The 20,957-nt window shown below is 37.2% G+C and overlaps 1 protein-coding gene across 1 annotated transcript in view; it reads left to right on the plus strand.

Annotated features, from left to right (window-relative positions):
* LOC126412322 (pre-mRNA cleavage complex 2 protein Pcf11-like) overlaps positions 1 to 20,957 on the plus strand; it is a 136,346-nt gene that overhangs the window by 23,061 nt on the left and 92,328 nt on the right. The window contains exons 3-5 of the mRNA XM_050081843.1: positions 8,112 to 8,237; positions 9,480 to 9,983; positions 14,909 to 15,034. Coding sequence (XP_049937800.1) covers positions 8,112 to 8,237; positions 9,480 to 9,983; positions 14,909 to 15,034 — 756 coding nt within the window. The remainder of the gene's footprint in view (positions 1 to 8,111; positions 8,238 to 9,479; positions 9,984 to 14,908; positions 15,035 to 20,957) is intronic.

A 20,957-nucleotide genomic window follows, 5' to 3' on the forward strand; every position in this document is an offset into this window, starting at 1 on the left:
AAGTTTTTGAAACATTAAGATAACTAATGAGGAGGTTCCAAATTGAATTAGATGGAAAAATTTATGACTCAGCTTGACTAAAAGAAGGAACTCGCATCCTGAGGCATTTGGTTATTGTGGAAGTGTGGTGAGTAATTATATCAGAGGAAGACCAATACTTGACTATAGTTAGCAGGTTCAAATTGATGTAGGTTGCAGCAGTTGCACAGAGATGAAGAGTTTTTTACAGGACATACTAGTGTGAACGTCTGCATTAAACCATTCTTCGTAATGAAGACGTCTACTATGACAACATGCAATTGAATATTAAGCCATTGTGGGTTCAGAGTGCAGCTACTGTGACCTGATGAGTGTGTTCCATCTAATTTTTGTAGTGGTCAGGGTGACTGGTTAGGTGCTTGGTAATATCGATGCAGTCTAATCGTAGAAATCCATTTTTATGTGATAGTTTTGTAGCAGGTATAGAAATGACATTTGTAATTTAAGTACATGGCACTACATTTTTATAATATGTTTGCAAACGTGTTGATAGATAAGAGCTTCTGTTTCATTGCCTCCCCACTAAAAGTTACTGACTTGTGTAGTTTATGCTTTACTAACTTGACTGTACTAGTCACTATAGAGTGTGCGTAGTACTTCATACTTTTGGAGAGGAATATTCCTTAATAATGAGACGAAATTTATTGTGGAAATGTGGTAGATGTCTTTCACTCAAAATATGAAATACAAACACTGAAGAAAGCCAAATTATGACAAAGGGTAAATGCCACCCAATTCAGTCACTTTGTTCCTCAACACTGTCCTTACCCCTGCTCTGGTCTGTGCAAGAGACAATAAAATTGCTTAATGATATAATTATATTTTCAATATTACTTTCAACACTCGTAAAAATTTCTCAGGCATGTTTAACAACTGTTTCTGTGTGTCATGCAACATTACGGCAATTCTCTAGTGTTATTTGTGCCACTGCTTCCTCTGTGGTTTTTGTTGAACTCCTGTCACACTCAAGCTTTTGTTACTTGTTGTCACGTGTCTATCTGTGTCCAAATTATTTCAGTGGCATTGAAGTGGCAGTTTGGCTGTCGATGCCTAAGATCGCTGTGACCACATTCTTTAGCCACCTTGTCAACAACATACTGTTGAAACTGTATACCCCTGCCCCCCTCCCACCTCTAAAAGCTTCGTCTTGTACAAATCGACCTGAATGTTCACATTGTAGCATTTCAACCATTTAAAATGTTTGCTTTTTTTGTTGCCATCATCGGAGCTTTATTTTTAATAACTGAAAGTATGTGCCATTATCCATTACAGTGGTGACTGCTGATTTAAGTTTTCCAGTAGCTGCCTCCTTGAACCATTACAGAAAACTATTGTGATTCATCTCCTTGTGGTAGTGCCTTGTTTTCCTCGATCTATTACAGAAAACTATTGTGATTCATCTCCTTGTGGTAGTGCCTTGTTTTCGTCTATTTGTAAACCTGGAGACATTTCATTGTGAAACCAGATGATGTTCCAACATGCAAGACAGTAATTTTTGTGCCCTTTCCTGAGAGAACAGCAGTAACTCCTCTTACATCATCTGTCCAGTCACCGAGCGAGGTGGCGCAGTGGTTAGACACTGGACTCGCATTCGGGAGGACGACGGTTCAATCCCGCGTCCGGCCATCCTGATTTAGGTTTTCCGTGATTTCCCTAAATCGCTCCAGGCAAATGCCGGGATGGTTCCTTTCAAAGGGCACGTCCGACTTCCTTCCCCGTCCTTCCCTAATCCGATGAGACCGATGACCTTGCTGTCTGGTCTCCTTCCCCAAACCAACCAACCAATCTGTCCAGTGTTTTCTGACGGAATGACTGGAGTTTATCCATGTATCGAGCCACACAATCTTCAAAAGGTACTTTTAGCCGTGACTCTCAGAAATCTACAACACATGCAATGATACCATTTCTTTCATTATAATTTTTCATCCATTAATTTTTTGTACTAGATACTGAAGGCTTTAACAACTTCTTACCTCTAATACTTTGCTGCATCATTTTCATCATTGTATTGAATTTTTTAATTGCTCTTATTTTTCTTCCTGTCATTGTATTTTCGTTTGGAATCTGCTAGTGTCCCCTACAATCTGCAACCAAGTGCCAACTAGGACTGCTCATCAGTTGGTATTGCTGCATCCCATGTAGCCAGTGTGAGAACAGTTTTAGGTAGCCAACAGCAGCAAGAAATTATAGCTTACTTTTACTGCTCAAACTGGAATTCTGCTGCAGAAGTTGGCTATGCAAAAGAACATATTAAGAAATTTATCTGTATTAAGTTTGCTCGTAGAGGTTAGCCTTAAATGCCAGGAAAAAAGCGATTGGAATTTTAGTTCTGTCACAGACTGTTGGTTGCTGTTTTCATGGGACACCTTCCACTTCACAAGGGTTTGGTTAGATTAGGATATAAGTTTAAATTCAGGGCTACAGAACATCTTCTGCTGCAGGTCAGTCACTGGTCACTTAAATCAGCTATCAACAGAGCATCTCCTACATCCGTCATATGTCATGGCAGCCATTTCCAACAATGCTCCGAATATTACACATTAACAGTATTTGTAAAGTGACCCACCGTGTTTTGTGTTAGGCTATAACCCATCGGTAGCTGGCAACGGTTGTGGCAGCATTGTAGTGGTGAATAACAGATGTCAACTATCAGGTAATTTTAATAGGACTGTAGGCCATGGCAGAGGAAAGTTGAAATACATTACATACATTGCAATCTAGTAAAAGGTTGTTCAGTATGTCTGCAACAGTGTGTGGTGAGAGATCTTAGGGACAGTGGTTCTGAATTAGTATTCTGTGCATCTGGCACACAGTGTATTGGTTACAGGGAATCAAATTAACACATCTATAACATATGGATGAAATGATCTGGCTGTGTCACTGTAAAGAGTAGAGACCAGTCAGTCAGCACGACTGTTTGAATGTAGCCCATGTCATTATTTCATAACTGCAGAGAAAATTCCAGGGTGAAGAAACACAAAGGATTATACCTGGATCAGAATTACAGAGTGATAAACATTAGATGTTTACTGGGCTGATACTGTAGGAACAGCCAATCGGAGAATGTGCTTGGTTGAACCATCTGTTCCGTTCACCATTCTCAAATCTCTTTGCTATGGCTACTGTACACAGTTGCAGACAATGCTTGCAGCAAATAACCCAACAGTTCCCATTGTTTCATTGTGTGCATTGTTTGTCTGTGCGGCAAGTTTATTTTGAGTGAAAGACTGTCTGGAGCTTGCAGTGGAAGTGTGTAGAAAAGTGTGGTTGTTATACCTGAAGGTTCAGCAATCTGTTTCTGTTTTGCTTGGTCAGACACTTGAGATTGTGTGCTCATTTGCTTGGTCAGACACTTGAGATTGTGTGCTAATTGCGGTAATATTTTGTGAAGAGAGACTTTCTGATGGTCTTTCTGTTGTATCTATCTGCGACTCAGCATTGCCGCTATATGGTGAGTAGCAGCTATCCTGGATTTTATTGAATATGCATATCTGTAACTCTCAACTAATGCCTTAAAAAGGTAACTAAATTTGCATTATTAGCACTTAAAAATCATTTTCATGTAAAGGAAGGTAGCACAAAATGTTATCATCAGCTGGTAATCAGTATGTATCTTTAATGCATTAAAACAAGCGTTCAGTGCATAGTGCTATGGAATGTGGAAAAAACCGCAAATTGGCGTTCATAAGAAGAAGAAGAACACCAAAAATGCAGCAGGAGCGTAATATGTAAGAAATTGTCCACACAACCTGCCACTGATGATGCCTTGCAGAAAATAAAGGCGAAACGCGTATGGTACTAAAATTGTGTTTTATTCAGTTCCTGTCAGACGGTCCATAAGTAAAAATTATCAATATACCGTAATATTACACGCAACTGAGGAAGGCAGGACTACAAAAGTTGAAGATGTCAATTGTGCTTTCTGTTCCTTGCATTCAGTGAATCCATAACACTTGGTGCATACCATGATTGAATGCAAAGAAGTCACAGACTGCATACGGACTATTGTGCACGGTTTTCAGTGCAACATGAAAGGCTGCCAGTGGATTTCTGGTTCACTCCGTATATAGTCAAGTGACATTGAAATCCTTTGAGGTCATGTGACATTCATGGCAAGTTATAAACGTATTCTAGAATGGAGCATGAACTTGTAACTTTCCTTTTTCAAGCATGATGATACTAATTGCACTACCTAGAATGCCATTCAAACTTACAAGAATTGACTAACACATTTTTGATGAAGTATATTGTCGTAACTGGTAAACAAACAATTCTATCAAGAAATCCTGTATGGTCATATGACACTGTCTCACTCAGCTTACCACCAGATTCCTCTCATTTCCAACAGAAAGACAGAGATCAGGGTCAAAACCACAGTTCAGTGCACACCTTTCTCTCTAATGTTCATCACAATGTTAAATATCTCATGATTCACTGTTATGTTAGATACAATGCTCTGTGATTGAGAGATGAAATTTCTAATTAATGTGTTTGGAAGAGGATACAGTTGAATGAAACTGCCACACCTTTGAGTAATTATAGACTACACAGTTTTTGGGCCATCCAAGTAGCAAATTAAAGTATATCGCATGCTACAAAGGCTGGCAGGGCTTATTACTATGTGCAATAAATGATTGAAGCAAATAACGTAAAGAAGTAAATATTTTGGAATCTTTCTCTTTCTTTCATATACACATGATGTCCACAAATGCATAAGATTCTTGGAAATTCTCTGTATACATACATATTATATTACTGGAAATATTATTACCAATTAAGGAGTATCAGTGGTTGCTGTTATAAGACATATGCACAGCTGTAACTAGAACTCAAGTTAAAATGAATTATTAACATAGTACTTCTCTTGTTTCAAGATATAAAGAAATGAGGCAAGTATCTGCCTTGCTTCATTATACAGTGCTGAGACTAGTGAATGAATGTAGAGGAAGGAAAGGAAACTGGCTTTTAGCCCAATACAAGGAACTAGAAGGTTTTGTCTTGTACATGGTTATTCATTTATTATTAAACATATGGTGAGAACATTAACACTTTGTAAAACTAATTCAATGTGAATTTCATTTATATTGTATTACTTGCTCAAAGAGTTTAAAGTGTATTCAAAATTTAATATTCATTATCTGGTTTGTGTGCTGTACAATATTAAATTATTTTAGATTTTTTCAAACAAGTAAAATTTAACTTTCAGTGTTGGTTCTAATTGGCCCATCCATATTCCTGCCAGTTTTTTTTTAGATTTGTATGTGCCAAGATATATCATCTTCTTGGTTGTACAGTGTTTCAATTTCTGCCCGCAATAAACTTTCAGCTGCTCTTATGTGGAGAAATGTTTGTGTTCATTGTTATTTCCAGTCACAGAAAAAGTTTATTGAACCTTTATATGAATATTTTGAATAAACATCCTTCCACCTTAACTGTGTGAAATATGTGAATGTTCTCGTGATACACATGGTGAATTATTCTGCGAAAGAACTTCAGTATGTCAGGCATTTCATTTAGTGCTGCCTTCGTAATAATTGTAGAAACAAGAAATGTGGTCCCACTTGAAGTACGACTAATTTTACATTGGAAACCTTTACATAAATTGCTTAATCCTTGAGACTGATTTACCATGACTGTCCACTGACATTTTGCCTTGTCTGTTCCTTTTGACACCCATTTGATATGACCTTTCAGCTCAGAAAGTCAAACTGATGATGATAATTTTATTGGTGTTCTAAATAAATTTATCAGATGTAATTAATATAGTTTGGACATAATTTTGTCAGATTGGCTTTCTACTGCTTCATCCTTGTCTATGACAGAATAATTCAACAACTTTCATAGTGTGTGTTAATTCTCTCAACTCAAACGTCCATCCATCCAAAAACTACCTGCTAAGATCACATAATATCAGAATTCTGTGGGACACATTATAATGCAATGTGACAGTTATTTTTAATTTTTAATGAATGTACAGATGTAGCACAAGAATTTTTTATGCCTGGTACACTAATGTAGTAATATTGGAGTCATAGAAAAGTAAACTGTAAGAAGGCAAATGAAGATTTAAAACTACAAATTCGTACACACTGTAGTTGGTCATCCTGTTTATGCTTCAGGTCATTCTGCACTTTACAGTCTACCCACTATAACACATTTGTAAACAGATAAGGGTGAAGTGTACTGTACATTTACGTAGAGTTTATTTCATTGTTCAACTGTACACACCATCAGATAAACATGAATTGCGTAAGAGTATTTCTGATCATATCAAAACTGAAGTAGGCAGACAACTGTAGTATTAAAATCTTGTATGGCCATACAGATACAGAAATGTAAAACATGCACAAGAATTCTTGTATTTGTGGTTCTTTAAATAAAAGATTTAATGGCAAATACAGAATGATTTCCTCATGAAAACAGCTTCTTCAATTATTATTGAAGAATGGAACGTAGTGTTAGTTTCCCTTTTGTGAATGAAATACATGTTGCTTTAAATGGTTACCCCAACTTTTGAGGTTGTGTGTCCTACCACATTATATAGTTAAAACTAACCAATATACAGGAATAATAAGGAGGCATCTTGGAGTTAATTACCCACATTATACCAGCATCTTTTTTTCCTTGAACAGAAGAGTATGGATCTGGAAACTAAGTGAATGTCCTGATGGGTAGTATTTTTAATCATAAAAATCAAATTCACTCAGATAATGTCTTAGGAGAAGTTCCTGATGCACACAGTGCGTACAACACAAATCCTATGGTTTTCCTGTCACACCAATAAAGTGCTGAAAAAGATATTGGAGAGAGCCGTGGGAAGTCGAATTATTAAGTATTTGTTACAAATGATTCATTGAAACCAGAACAGCACAAGCTTCATATTGCTAACCTTAAGGATTCACTACCACATATCAATAAAGGAGCTATGAAGCAGGATGTGGCGTTCAAAGAAGTATAGATAAGAGCATCAAGTTAAAGAAAGTGTTTTGCATGATTTCATGATGTATCCCCAAAATTTAGTTTCCAAACTTGTGATTGGAACTGGTATGGAAATTAAATAGATTAAACTGAGTTAATGCAGAATGCTTTTCAATATTCATTTGAAGTTTTGTAAGCTTTTCTTCCGTGAGCAAGCTATAGGACGATAATGTTGTACTTGGTGATCTTAGCACCAGTGAGTCATCACTTCACACGAAATGGCCAAAGGTCCTGCATGAAAGATGTTTAGAAAACAAAGGAGGCATATACAAAACAAAGGATGTATAAATAATATACATAGTGCCACTGTATGTATGTAAATTAGTGATGAGTCCATCAGCTGTTCAGTTTTGGGCAAACCTACTGCATTTCTATAAATAGTTACTTTCATGCACATCTGGCTACTTGTGGTGCTTTGTTTCCTTCATTTTTTTCCTGTTTTATGGAGACTGTGTGGTGTTACCATGTTTCGTGAAAATGAGTGGTACAGTGGAAGATATTTTGTCTTTGTCAAGAAATCTGAAGTAGGTGCAAACTAAATCAACTACATATTGGAATTGGACAGACACTGTTTTGAGGGTTTATTACAACAACATAATGTACATGCAGGGTGGTTTTTAAAGTATGTAAGCATACATCTTTTAAGGGCAAAATATGTAGTGAAATAAATTTAACATTCCAGAATTCATAAGTATTGCCTCTTGGTAAGTTTGACTGTTTCTTCATATCTTGGTTTGAACACTGGGTACTTATGAATACCTTTATGGCACTTTGAGATTCTTTATTTGCTATTTGGAGTCATTCAGTTCATTGAATAGTTTATGCACATTTGTTATATTCTGTCAAGGATTCTGCAGAAAACTAATGTATTCTGTAATAGGCTTTTCTGTTTAATTTTCATACCAGTTTAGTGATAACTGTTAGGAAACTGAATTTTGGTCTGAGGTGGCTGCAGGCTGTGATCAGCCACCACCACAGAGCACAGCACAGCACTGTTGCACCAGGCCGTCAGGCGTCTCACGTCTCTGCTACGCGGGGTACTTTGACCGACACGTCGGTCAGCGGCCCCACACCACTTTGTTGTGTTCCTTTAGGTGCCGAGTGATATCAAGCTGCCTGTTCTCTATCTCATCGATTCCATCGTCAAGAATGTTGGACATGCCTACATTCCACTCTTCACCCAGAACATTGTATCAACATTCTGCAGCGTGTTTGAAAAGGTATGTATATTCCAAAAATATAAATTTCTCTGAGTGTTTGATAGTCTTTGGAAAACAGTACTTTTCCTCAAATAGGATTTCAATGTGTGTGAAAATATTCAGTTTGAACTTGGTTCTATCTGATGGGCTTGTAGCTTCTGTCTCCAAAACGGCTTATGTATTTTTTTCTTTAAAAAATGTATCTTGATTTTTTTGGTAATAGTAATTTATTTTTAATACTAGGGACTTATAGTTTTCTTGAAATTGTTTTTCCTCTTACGAACTAACAGTGTAGTGAGGAGAGTGAGATTAACTTCCCTACTTATGGTATGGTTTCCTGGAGTGTCACTTGTACTGAAATCCTGGTTATGGGTAACGGAAAGCTGTTTCTGAACAAAATTAAGAAAAAGGCAATGAAGGTCAAGTTATTTAAATGTGGTCTAACATCTTAATTTGAGTAAAGTACCATATGTGAAACAAGCACAAGAAAATTTGGATTTTACTTTGTGATGTGTTAGTTTTACTTAACAAATTTTTTAAGTCTCCTGACAAATTATTGCTTTCTATTGTTTGTTGTGATTATGAAAACACGCATTTTAGTAATTATATTAGACATGTATTTGTTTACAACCAATTATTCATAAATTTAGTTTTAAAAACATAAAAAAGAAAATCATAATTACTTTCTAGAAAGTCACTTGAATGAAAATTGTTATTGCAAGTATTTTTTCACTCCAGTCATTCTTACTATGAAGAATATAACAATTTTTCTTTCATTAGGTGTAGATAGTGCATATTTTAAGGTCAACTTCTGGTGGGTTAATTAAATGTAATGTAACATTTTGTTTTGTGAGATTAAAGACAGCCATGATTGTCTGGGGTGTTCTTGCTTATGTTTGACTTCTATTACCTTTACAAGTTGTTGAATAGATTTATGAACTACAGGCTCAGATTTTTTTACCATTTTCATTCACTTAACAATCTGTTCCAGGAAGCGATGCTTCTCTCTCTCTCTCTCTCTCTCTCTCTCTCTCTCTCTCTCTCTCTCTCTCTACCTCTCTCTCTACCTTTCTCTCTCTCTCTCTCTCTCTCTCTCTCTACCTTTCTCTCTCTCTCTCTCTCTCTCTCTCTCCTCTCTCTCTCTCTCCCTCCCTCCCTCCCTCCCTCTCTCTCTCAGGGAAGTTCCGCCATTTTATTATTTTTCGTGTTATTGTAAGTTAGCGTCTAGATGAAAAGTCTCCATATCAGATATGGTTGCCACAGGTGGATGAGAAGACAAGAGCCCAGATGTTCAAGTTGCGCCAGACTTGGAATGATGTTTTTCCTGCCAAGAAGCTTTATGCTGTGGATCTGAGAGTCAGCTCAATCGATCCTGCTTGGCCTATCACTGCTCCAAAACCTACTAACTTGATACATATAAATCCAAGATTTCTGTCCAAAGTGGCACCGCAGTCTACAGGTGTTCCTGGTGCCGCTCCAGCTGTTCCTACTGTTGCCGCTGCTGCTGCAGTTAATGCTGCGCCTGCTCCAACTCTCAGGCCTTCTTCACACCCAGCCTTGCGAAGGCCTTCTGCTGTGTCAAGTACTGCTGCAGCTGCTGCTTCAGAAGCTGAAATGCGTGAACAGCTGCTGAAGAAACAAAAAGAGTTGTTGGAACTGCAGCAGCGAAAACTAGAACTGGAATTACTTCAGACAAAGGCAAAGTTAGAGGAGCAGCAAAAACAGCTGGAAAGACAAACAGGCAACTTGCATACAGACCAAGTTCAGGTCAGTTCATTCATGATTTTTTAAAAAATTAACCAGGCATTATAATTCTCATTTTTATTTACCTTTACAAATGATTTAAGACTCTTAATTCTGCTATTTCAGCTAAAATATTTTTGCTGTTACATATCATCACTTTTAGTAAAATGTAGGAGGATAGAAGTTAGTGTTGAATGAAGCAGTGTTTTTGCTGTTTTTATGTAGTGAAATTGGACAGCAACGGCTTGGAAATTTTTGTGTTTTGATAAGTGATGTTTTCCATTCTTTATGGATGGAAAGTGTGGGATGCTAGTGTGTGTGTGTGTGTGTGTGTGTGTGTGTGTGTGTGTGTGTGTGTGTGTGCGTGCGTGCGTGCGTGTGTGTAATAACACTGTGTTCACATTGTAAGATAGCGCACTAAATATCTCTCATTCATGTGCATTTAGATGAATTTTCATTGAAAATTCTCTGTGAAGCAACTTCTGCTTAGCTAGAATGCCTCTGAGCACTATGGGACTTAACATCTGAGGTCATTAGTCCCCGAGAACTTAGAACTACTTACATGGATGTTGTATGGATGTATAAAAAATAATTTTAACATTATGGGACATAGCCCTGAGATTGGAAATGAGGAATGAAGTAGGGGAGAGTTGGACAAAGCCTGGTACGATAACTTAAAATTGATATAAAAACATATATATTAGCAATAGATCAACAAACCATAGTTTTTTAGGTTTATGACTTATTTGTTATCAACATATTATTATGTTTTTATTATAAAATTAACACACAGTTTTTTTGTTCAGCAGGTGCAAAAACCCGGTTGTACCCAGTGCGGTGGGTAAAATCGGGTACACATTTAAATCAATACAAAACAATGTATACTATTGTAAAACTTTTGTTGGAAACCTTTTGACTCAATACAAACTTCGAAATTGTCAATAAATGTAATAATTTAGACTCCTATAAGATCCTTTACTAAATATTTTGGCCTAAAATACTTTAAAATCAATGTTATTAGGCCAATTTTACTTTATAAGGTAAATTGTCAGTTTATAACATTATAAAATAAACATAATTGGCATATTTAAAAAATCTTTAAATTTAATTATTGATTTTGAAGAACTGAACAAATTTTGCAAACAAAACTTAGCCCTAATCAACTAAGAACAGAACAGAAATCACAAACAAATGTGTCATCCTCTTCTTCGGCATTGGAGCATGTCTCATGTGCCCAAATATGATAGGAAATGCACTGAATGCATCCTCCTTTTGAATGAGACCATGCATACAACTTGTTGCAAAATACGCAAGCTTCCTTGAGGTTGCCTTCGTCTGAAGAGCTGGAACTCTCATCAAACATCAACTTTGATTTTTTTCGCCAGGCTACATGTTGTTGAGATTGATTGCTTCTCTACAGATTTTATCACTTTGGAACATTTGCCTTTCTGGAATTTTGTTTTAGGTCTTCTAATAGACATAGGCCTACTAGGCTGGAAAAGTGTTCTTTTCATTTTTTTTTCATCACTCTTGTTTCTTTTTTACTTCTTTTTGCAATTCATTTTTGTATAGTGAAGAAGTGAGTATCACTGTTTTACCTTTTTTTTCGTATTGCTTTCATTGGTCTGTTGGTTCTTGTCTCCAAATTTAACTTTGGACGAAGAGGCAATAACAGCTTAGGAGAGATGGATGGAAACGATGACCCTCCTGAAGGTCCAGCAACTTGTATATCTTTTGGGTTTTGCTGAAGAAATTTCTAGTTGGCCGCCATCAGCCCCTACTACCATGAGTTGTTCAGTGGGTTCTTCTTCTGGAATCTCTTCTGCTTCTAGGGATTGAGGTGTTTTCGGCATTTCTACCTCAGTTTCGCTAGCTTCTACAGAGGTTTGCAAAAGTTGGTGAGGCACATCTTGAAGAGGTGCAGGCCGATCAGTGGTATCTGCCGGCGCGAACAGGTGATCTGAGAAACGTGTCTGTTAAAGGGCTGAATACCAGTCTTTCCAAAGCCTTTCTGAGTGGTGTGCATTACAGCTGCACGTGTAAAAGGACCTTTGAATAGTTTTCCTATTTGGTAAATAGTTACCAGTCTACCAGGGTTTGAAATCGTCCACTGTCTGACCTCATCAAGGGGTTAAGATAGTGGGTTGTGTGGGGGAGAAAGCACAAAGTAATTACATTATGTTGCCTTGCTAATTTAATTAAATCAATACTCTTAACATGAGAGCTGTGACCTTCCAATATTGGGAGGACAGGTTTTTCTTTTGAAGGATTTGCAAAATCTACAAACTGCTGAAATCATATCAAAAACAAATCTTTGTTTATCCAGCCACTCTCATGGTAAGCTGCGAATGCTCCAGGTGGTGCCTCATCCCCTCATCCATCAGAATAGGGTTTTCCCTTTTTCTGGGGAATACAATCCTCGGTGGCTTGAAGTTTGCAGACACACTCATACATATCTCAGCTGTGACTAAACCACCATGCTCAGCTGAAGAGACCGCACCCGGGTTCCCAGGTTCGATTCCCGGCGGGGTCAGGGATTTTCTCTGCCTCGTGATGACTGGGTGTTGTGTGATGTCCTTAGGTTAGTTAGGTTTAAGTAGTTCTAAGTTCTAGGGGACTGATGACCATAGATGTTAAGTCCCATAGTGCTCAGAGCCATTTTTTCAGCTGAAGAGATCGAGCCATCTTGTTTTTTACCCTTAAGGGCTAAAACTTTCGACGGTTTGTTGGGCACTGTCAAAATACCCGTCTCCTCAGCATTGTATATCTCTGTTGGTTTCATTTTATGCCGAGTAAGAATTGAATCCAATAGATCAAAGAAAGAGTTGACAACCACCTGATCGAATCCCTGTTCTCTAGCCAAAGAAGTTTTTTCTGGATGGATTCCTCAAAGAAAGTTGTGGATGTCTTTTCAGGAAACTATACACCCACTCTTTTCCAGCCATTTTTCTCAACTTGTTATGTGTTGGGTATCTGATTTTTTTTTCTCTCTTTTTTTTTTTTTTTTTTTTTTTTTTTTTTTTTTTTTTTTTTTCCACAAGCCCAAATGAAAGTCTACGAAGATCATGTAGGTTGACTCCAAACAATCTTTCTTCAAGAAAAAGTATGTGGTTAACCAGCTCTCTTTCTTGTTCTTGGGGAAAAAAATAGTTTTGTACTTGGCCAGTGCTTTTGCTGAGGCTTCCTCCGAAGACAGATGTTGAAGATGAGCTTTCTTGACCCTACCCTCTAGTGTTGACTGTGGAACACCAAATGTTCTAGCAGCTTTCTTGTAACCCTTTCCATGGGTTAAAACCTCCTCGATTGCTGTAGTCATGGATTCCAAGCTCCAGCTCTGTCTCTGCGTCTTCCTCTGATAATTCCTGGGCATTGCTGACTGACAAACAAAACAAATTTTTTTAAAAACCAGTTGAGGAATACAAGGATATTGTTTAGATTAGGTTGGTCAAACTATCCCAGTCAAGCAGTTTTTCAATGTTACTTTAAGAATTTGAACGCGTTTCAAGAACCTGTAGGCCTACAGAAGATAGCTTGTTGAAACATTACGCTTATTTGTTCAAGAAATAATGTTAAAAAGCTTGAAAGCAATAATAACCTAATTTAAACAATCAAATGAATGCACTTCAATTACGTAACACTTTAGTTACGTATTACTTCAGTTGCGTATGTACTTAAATTATTTAGGTAGCCTACGTACGGCCTATTTGGTTAGGCCTATTTAACCAAATAGGCCTTACGTTCCTGTTCTGTATTTATGAAAGAGAATGACGGGCCTATGTTTTTATTCTTATGTTTTTTATATTTATAGTATCATGACCAGTAATAATAACAATCCCTCAGCTATGTGCTTTTTTTCTTTTCATTCAGCATGTTTTGACTATTATTTCGCAATCAAAACAATAATGTTACATTACTTCTGAGGTATGGGGCAAAACTGGGTACCACATAGTCGGTAAAACCGGTTACCCTGTTTGACCCCACATTTAGGTACCCGGTTTGACCCAACAGCGACTTGTTGACATGAAAATGGCGTCACTAGGTTATGTTTTGCTGTAGGTGTATGAAAAGAATGTCAAAATATGCAGTGAAATAAACTTAATCAAGATATGCACTTAAGTCTATCTGTAGACAATGTTATGCTGCTTCAAACTCTTTAAACAAACAGAACAAAATTGAAAAATTTGCAGCTTAAAACTTTTAAAAATTCTTAGAAATAAGAAAACATGCGTCTCTGTTGCTGCTGTTCTCTCCACCTGCATGAAATGATTGCTGCTAGCAGTTCCAGTGTTCAGTGTTCAACCACTAGATGGAAGCACCTGTCACAAAATTTGTGAGGTACCTGGTTTGACCCGCCTACCTGGTTTTGTCCGAATCTCCATTTCATGTAAATTTTTCTGTTAACCCTTAACTCATGAGGTGACTTTTCTGTAATGTAGACCATGAGGTGGGGTCTCTGGGTCCCCTATGTTTAAACTGAAATTTGAGGCAAAAGTTATTCAAAATTTTTAATTTAGGCTCAAACAAAAGCACATGATTTTGTGTGGTTCTTTTAAATACTACACATAAATAGACTGTTAGAGTCTATAAAACTAAATTCCAGGATTTAAATTTGTGCATAAAAATTCCACCTGATAGGTACAAAAAGAAAGTCTGTCAAATTGACATTCATTGCTGGGAACTACATTTTTATCACCACTTGGAACACATTTGATTTTAACAGACACTTTGTAAGTAAAAGCAGGTTGATTATAAATAGTAAGATGTGATAATGAGAATAATCACATACAATTTAAATATTCGAGCAGGAAAGATTTTTTTTTCTCAAGGTATTGTTCCTGCTAATATTAGGTAACATTTTTTACGCTCTGGAGTACATAGTAATGTTCGAGAATTCACTACATAAAGAAATAAATCCTAAATTCTAACAGAATAATTAATTGCTTTTGCAGCCAGTTGTGGCACCAGTTGGAAAAGATGCCTTAAGGTCGCAGACTGGAGTTAATGATGGCAGACAGGTGGCAGTTGCTGCACCTGTTGTGAGCAGCACAGTAAATGAGAAACTACCGTCTGGCAAGGTAACGCAATATTATTTTTGTCATAGTGTAGATTATTCTCTCTCCTCTAGTAAAATGGTCTCTGTGTAAACAGAAAGATCATTAATAATAGTGAAAGTATAGATAGTGAGAAATGGACTTACACCGAGCCAAATAATGGTTTTATTTTCAGTATTCAAATACTTCTATTTTTGGGAAAGAGGGATAGATAGTGAAAGAAAGGTTCTTTTGTTTAAAAAAGTCATGACGTGATATGAGAATACAAAAGTAGAAGCAGGATGCATGCAATGAGATTAGACACAGTTGGCATGACAGCTGGACAAGAGAGGGGACAGCAGTAGTGATAGGTTTCTGTAAGTGACTAAGATGCGGAAGGTGAAATGCTGGACACATCATTCGTCTCTTCATTCATAAATTTGATGACATTATGTATAATTTCACATTCCTAACTATGAAGTACTCTGCCTACACCTACTGACCGAATGCCTTCCTTTGCACAATACAACTACAGTGAAATCCCACTTTTACACATTTCAAGGGACTTCAGAAAAATGTGGGAAATAACCTTTTAACCTGTACAAGTTACGTATGGGGTGCCCCCTTTCATTTTCGCACTTTATGTATATGTACATAAAAGGCATAAAAAGACTTGTCAGGTACTTGTTTTTATCTAATAAAGGTTTATTGTGTAATAAAAACTGCTGATGTAAGTGGAACTGATAACTGTGTGAGAAGTAGGAATGTTTGACTCAATTTCATATGTCATAATCAATGTTTTTGAAAGCCTGCAGCTGTCATTTGTTGTTTAAATAATGAAATTGTGCACAATTACGTATTTTTTTATGCTTAGCATGACGCGTTTTGAGAATTTTTTTCTCATTGTCAAGTGCAAATATGTACATAAGTGTTTTGTGTGGTGTTTGAATATGTGTTATTCTGCATTCTTGCACTGTAGTCATCTTTTTGAGGTTATCAAGTACTGCGCCGCCTCAATTACGTGGAAAATCACACAAACGCAAACTATCATTCACGTTGGTTCTTTGTGCTTCACAATGAGAATAAATTCTCAAAACACGTTTTGCTCACCATGAAGAAAATACATAACAGGCACCATATTTAAACTAAAAACAGTTCAGCAACACAAAGTGAATGACAGTGTCAACTAGCGCTACAAGTGGCCAAATGCCGAAACACATTAAATATGGTTCGACAAAGGTGCCACAATGATAACAAAAATCTCAAAACTGTGTTTGCGGAATAGAGACAGTTTGGAAATGGTTGTGATTGGTCATGATATCTATATTTGAACAAACCTAGTTACTCTTATCAGCCACCAAACACACTAAGTAGAGTTTGGCAACGGTGGGAGATACAGCATGAATTGTTCCAACTTTTACACATTTACCAGTTCAAATCACCTGAGTAGAGTGCCCTGGTGTCAAGAAACTTAATATTTGTAAACACTACTGGATGGCCAATATCATGCCAGCATCATTTTTTTCTCCACAAACATTTTTTCGTAATGTGTAAATCGCAGGAAAATTATAAATATGTTGACGCAGAATTGAGTGCAAATTAACATTGTGGAAATTTGATGGAACAATAAAAAATGTTGTAAACGGCGGGAAAACGTTAATTGCGGGAACGTGAACATGGGGCTATACTCTATACCCAAAATTGTACTTACCGAGGGCAGATGAGCAACTGACGCTGCTGCAGCTTTGTAAGAGAGTGATGTACTAAGTGAGCAAGATAAATTTTTCCTTATCTGTCTGCATCCATGTTCATACTCAACAAGCCATCTTGCAGTAGTTGATGGAGGATACTTTGCTTTCCCTTTTTCTGTCTGTCGCAAACGATGCATGGAAAGAACAATTATTGGTAAGTTTCATTATGAGCTCTGATCTGTCTGATTTCTTCCTGCATGGGCTTTATCACAAGATGCATTTAGGAAGAAAAAATGCATGATCGATTCTTGTAGAAACATATATTCTAGGAATTTATGAACATACATTTAACAGTAAAACAAATAATGATGTGCAACACTTCTCTCTTGAGGCATCTGTCACAGGTGTTGTTACATGGGGATCTTTGACTCTTTCATCCTTAATAAAAACAAACACATCATAAATAGTGTTGATCTTTCCAATCTTCTCTGTTATCTATACATCCTACACTGAGGCACAACACTTATGTTGTGGTCAAACAAGGATTTTGAAAGTTACCTCCTTTGTGGGTGTGGTACCGTATTTACTCGAATCTATGTCGCACATTTTTCCGGTTTTTGTAATCCAAAAAACCGCCTGCGGCTTAGAATCGAGTGCAAAGTAAGCGGAAGTTCTGAAAAATGTTGGTAGGTGCCGCCACAAATAACTTCTGCCGCCGAATATATGTAGCGCTACACAGGGATGCTTTGCAGGCATGAAGATAAATACTTGCACCAAAATCTCTGCGTTAGCAAATAAATTAAAAGAGAAAGTAGAAGAATGTAAACATTATGCCGTGTATTCTTTCGTGTTTGCTGCTATCTCATTTCAATCCTGTCTGCCTAATAAACTACGAAACTAGATTGAGACAACAGCAAACGCGGAAGAATATGAATATCATGTCATGTTTATATTCGTATTGTTCTTATGCTGAATAGCGATACAGTCAGAAATGAAGCACGGCAACTGACTAGATTTTTAAATATAAAATGTCTCTAATTTCTGTGCAGAATGTAATGTACTAAAGAGGTGTCTGCAAAGATTTTCAAACGGAAACAAATGTTCACTAAACTCTCGTTCAGAACACCTTCTATCATACACAGTCTATCATTTAGTTCTTGTTGATCATTATCAAAGAAAGCAGCAGTGTAAGTAACAACAAATAGCAGTCTATTGCTTTTGTTTAGCTTATGAGAACATTCCTCTCTTTTTTTTTTTAATTGTAAGCGGCGGTAGCACACACAAAAGCAAGCCTGCCGCGAGTGGCTACAGGTCGTAAACATGCATTATCAGAATGCGACAAACAATGCATGACACAGTACAATAATGCATTTTCAGCTTAGAGTGACGTAAACACCTATAACAAAGAGAACGGCACTTATCAGATCAAAGCAAAATAAGCAATCGATTCCAACCAGACGAAGCACCTGAAAAAGGAAGGGTACCCTTATAAACACGGACAGAGTGCCTGACACGTAGCAATGGCTACTTGGTAAACCTTAACTGTTAAGCTTATGACTGGAACCAAACTACTGTAGCTGTATCTTCATCCTTTCGACCTAAATTGTGTCTCATGCTACAATGGGCCAACTTTGCTTCGATTTGGAGGTACGGTCTAAAACTTTTCTCTACCCTTGAATTTTGAGTCTCAATTTTCAAGGTACATTTTTTTCCCTTGATTTCAAGTCTCATTTTTCAGGTGTGGCTTAGATTCGAGTAAATACAGTACGCTTCCTACAGATAGTCTCAATGAGTCTGACGTCTGCCTTTCGTACAGCTAGTTTTCTGTGTGGCAGCTATGTAATCGAAATAGTGTCTTTCTGCTTATTTATGCACAATATGATAAGTTTGTTTATATGGAGTGTCAGCTGCCAATCCAAGTTTTGATTCGCCACAGTTATTATTGTATTGTGCTACAATTTTGCAGCTACTTCTCTATATACATCATCATCTGCGAGCAGCATGTTGGAACTTGCAGTAAAACCCACTAGATCGTATACAAGGTGTTCAAAAAGTCTCTCCCCAGTGCAGTATGATTGTTAGCCGCGCATGCCGCATTGATTGTTTACCTGCCCTTTAAGTGGATTCTCCCAATATTCCACCATCTCATTTATCTCAGCCTGCGTCAGTAGTATTGTTGGTGTGTGTCGTTACGTGCTGACACGAATTTTTAAGTTTAGTTCCTTTGTTCGTTTGTTTCGTTTTTGTCATTGTTAAAATGCTAGCCTTTGAACAATGCCTGTTTTTAGTTGAACAAGTGTTCAAAGCTGGCGGTAAATACACAGTTTCAGTTCATCAAACATTTAATTCAGCTTTCCTGGAGACAACACTCCCACATCGCGATAATGTGCGAGATTTGATTAAAAAATTTCGAAGTACGGTTTCAGTGACAGATGCACCGAGAATCGGTCATCCTAGCGTTTTGTCTGAGGATAAAATACTCGGTATTTCCGATAAAATGTCAATGAGTCCGAACAAATCAGTAAGAAAACTCGCCCAGGAAATCGATGTTACTGTCGGAATGGCCCACACAGGAAAAAAATTAGAACTTTTCCTATAGAAAGTGACAGTCATGCAAGAACTGAAAAATACTGATCATGGCAAGAAACTGCATTATTGTCAATGGTTCAAAAATTTCCTTCAACAAAATGGAAGGGATATTCTTAATGAAACGTTTTTCACTGATGAGGCGTGGTTTCATTTATCTGGGTACATGAACTCGCAAAATTCTCTTTTGTGGAGTACTGCAAATCCGTTATGTATTCATGAGGAATCACTACATTCTGTGAAAATAAGAGTTTGGATTGCAATTTCTAGACATCGGATTGTGGGTCCCAAATTTTTCAACAAAACAGTAAACGCACAACGATACTGCAGTGAGTTTCATTTCGGTATATTCACTGCGGCATATGGCACGCGTGGCTAACAATCATACGGCACTGCGGAGAGACTTCTTGAACACCCTGCATATAAAATTTATTGTGAGCAACAATGGCCCTGTAACACTTAAAAATATTGCATATGCACGAAGCTACTGGTTTTCCAAAAGGTTTCTCTCTGTTAAGAATGATATATTGTGCTCTATTTGCTAGAAACTTTACAGTTGAATTACAAAGCCAGTCTGATAATGTATATGCGGAACTATATTGAACACCTGCCATTTGACGAGAAATGTGACGTCAACCTGGGCATCAGTATCTACATCCTTGTGTGTGTGGCCGATGAAGAGCAAGCAGTATTTCACATGTTGATTCTTATTGAGGAGATTTTCAGTCTCCAGAAATACCATTATATGCAAGTATAAAGTATGTGCCAAAATTCTAAAATAGATTGACTTTAGCGATGTAGGCCTATAGTTATGTGCAACAGTTTACTCTTCTTAGAAGTAAAAATTACCTGTACATTTTTCCAAATGTTTTAAACACTTCATTCCTCCAGCGATATGTAAAAAATGGTGTGCTGAAAATTTATCTCTCTGTTTTTTTTTTATATGAAAATAATAAAGCTTTTTAAATAAAACAAATATTGTTAACACTCTACTTCTATATTGTTCATGTATGCATATTTATTTCTTAACATCGTCACCCTTGTGACAAACTCATTTCTCCCAGTGAGAGTTGATGCTGTCATGTAGAATTTTTGGCTTTGTTGACGGAACAACCACCTCACCTCTGCCTGCAATGCTTCATCACTGTCAAAATGAAGTTCTCGAAATTGTTATTCAAGTTTTGGAAGCAGATGAAAATTGAATGGGACCAAGTTGGAACTGTATGGATAATGATTGATGACGGTGAACCAGAGACATGGGATTGTTGAATATGTCACAGCACTTGTGTAGTCTGGCATTGTTGGGCCGAAGGACCACCATGTTACATGCTACTAGTCGGAGCCCTCAGCAGTGGCTGAGGGCTACAAATATGCAGGTATTAAGAATAGAGATTTAGAATGTTAACAATATTTGTTTTATTTCCACATTTTGATGTAAAAATTCAACAGCAATACTTCCCAACACGCCCTCATAGTTTACTGCTAGTAGAGGGGCAAGTCCTTTTGAATACTCTCATGAAGAACCTATTTTAGGTGTCCCATTGGGACCAGTAGCCTTTCGTTGGTTGAGCAATTTTAGTTAATTGTCCCATACCCTTATAGGATATTCTTGGTATTCGTGCATCAGGTGAAAGGAGGAACCATAGTACAGTCTTCCTCAGTTAAATGATTTTGTAAAATGGAATTTAATT

The sequence above is a fragment of the Schistocerca serialis genome, chromosome 7, assembly GCF_023864345.2.
Source record: "Schistocerca serialis cubense isolate TAMUIC-IGC-003099 chromosome 7, iqSchSeri2.2, whole genome shotgun sequence".
Lineage (NCBI taxonomy): Eukaryota > Metazoa > Arthropoda > Insecta > Orthoptera > Acrididae > Schistocerca > Schistocerca serialis.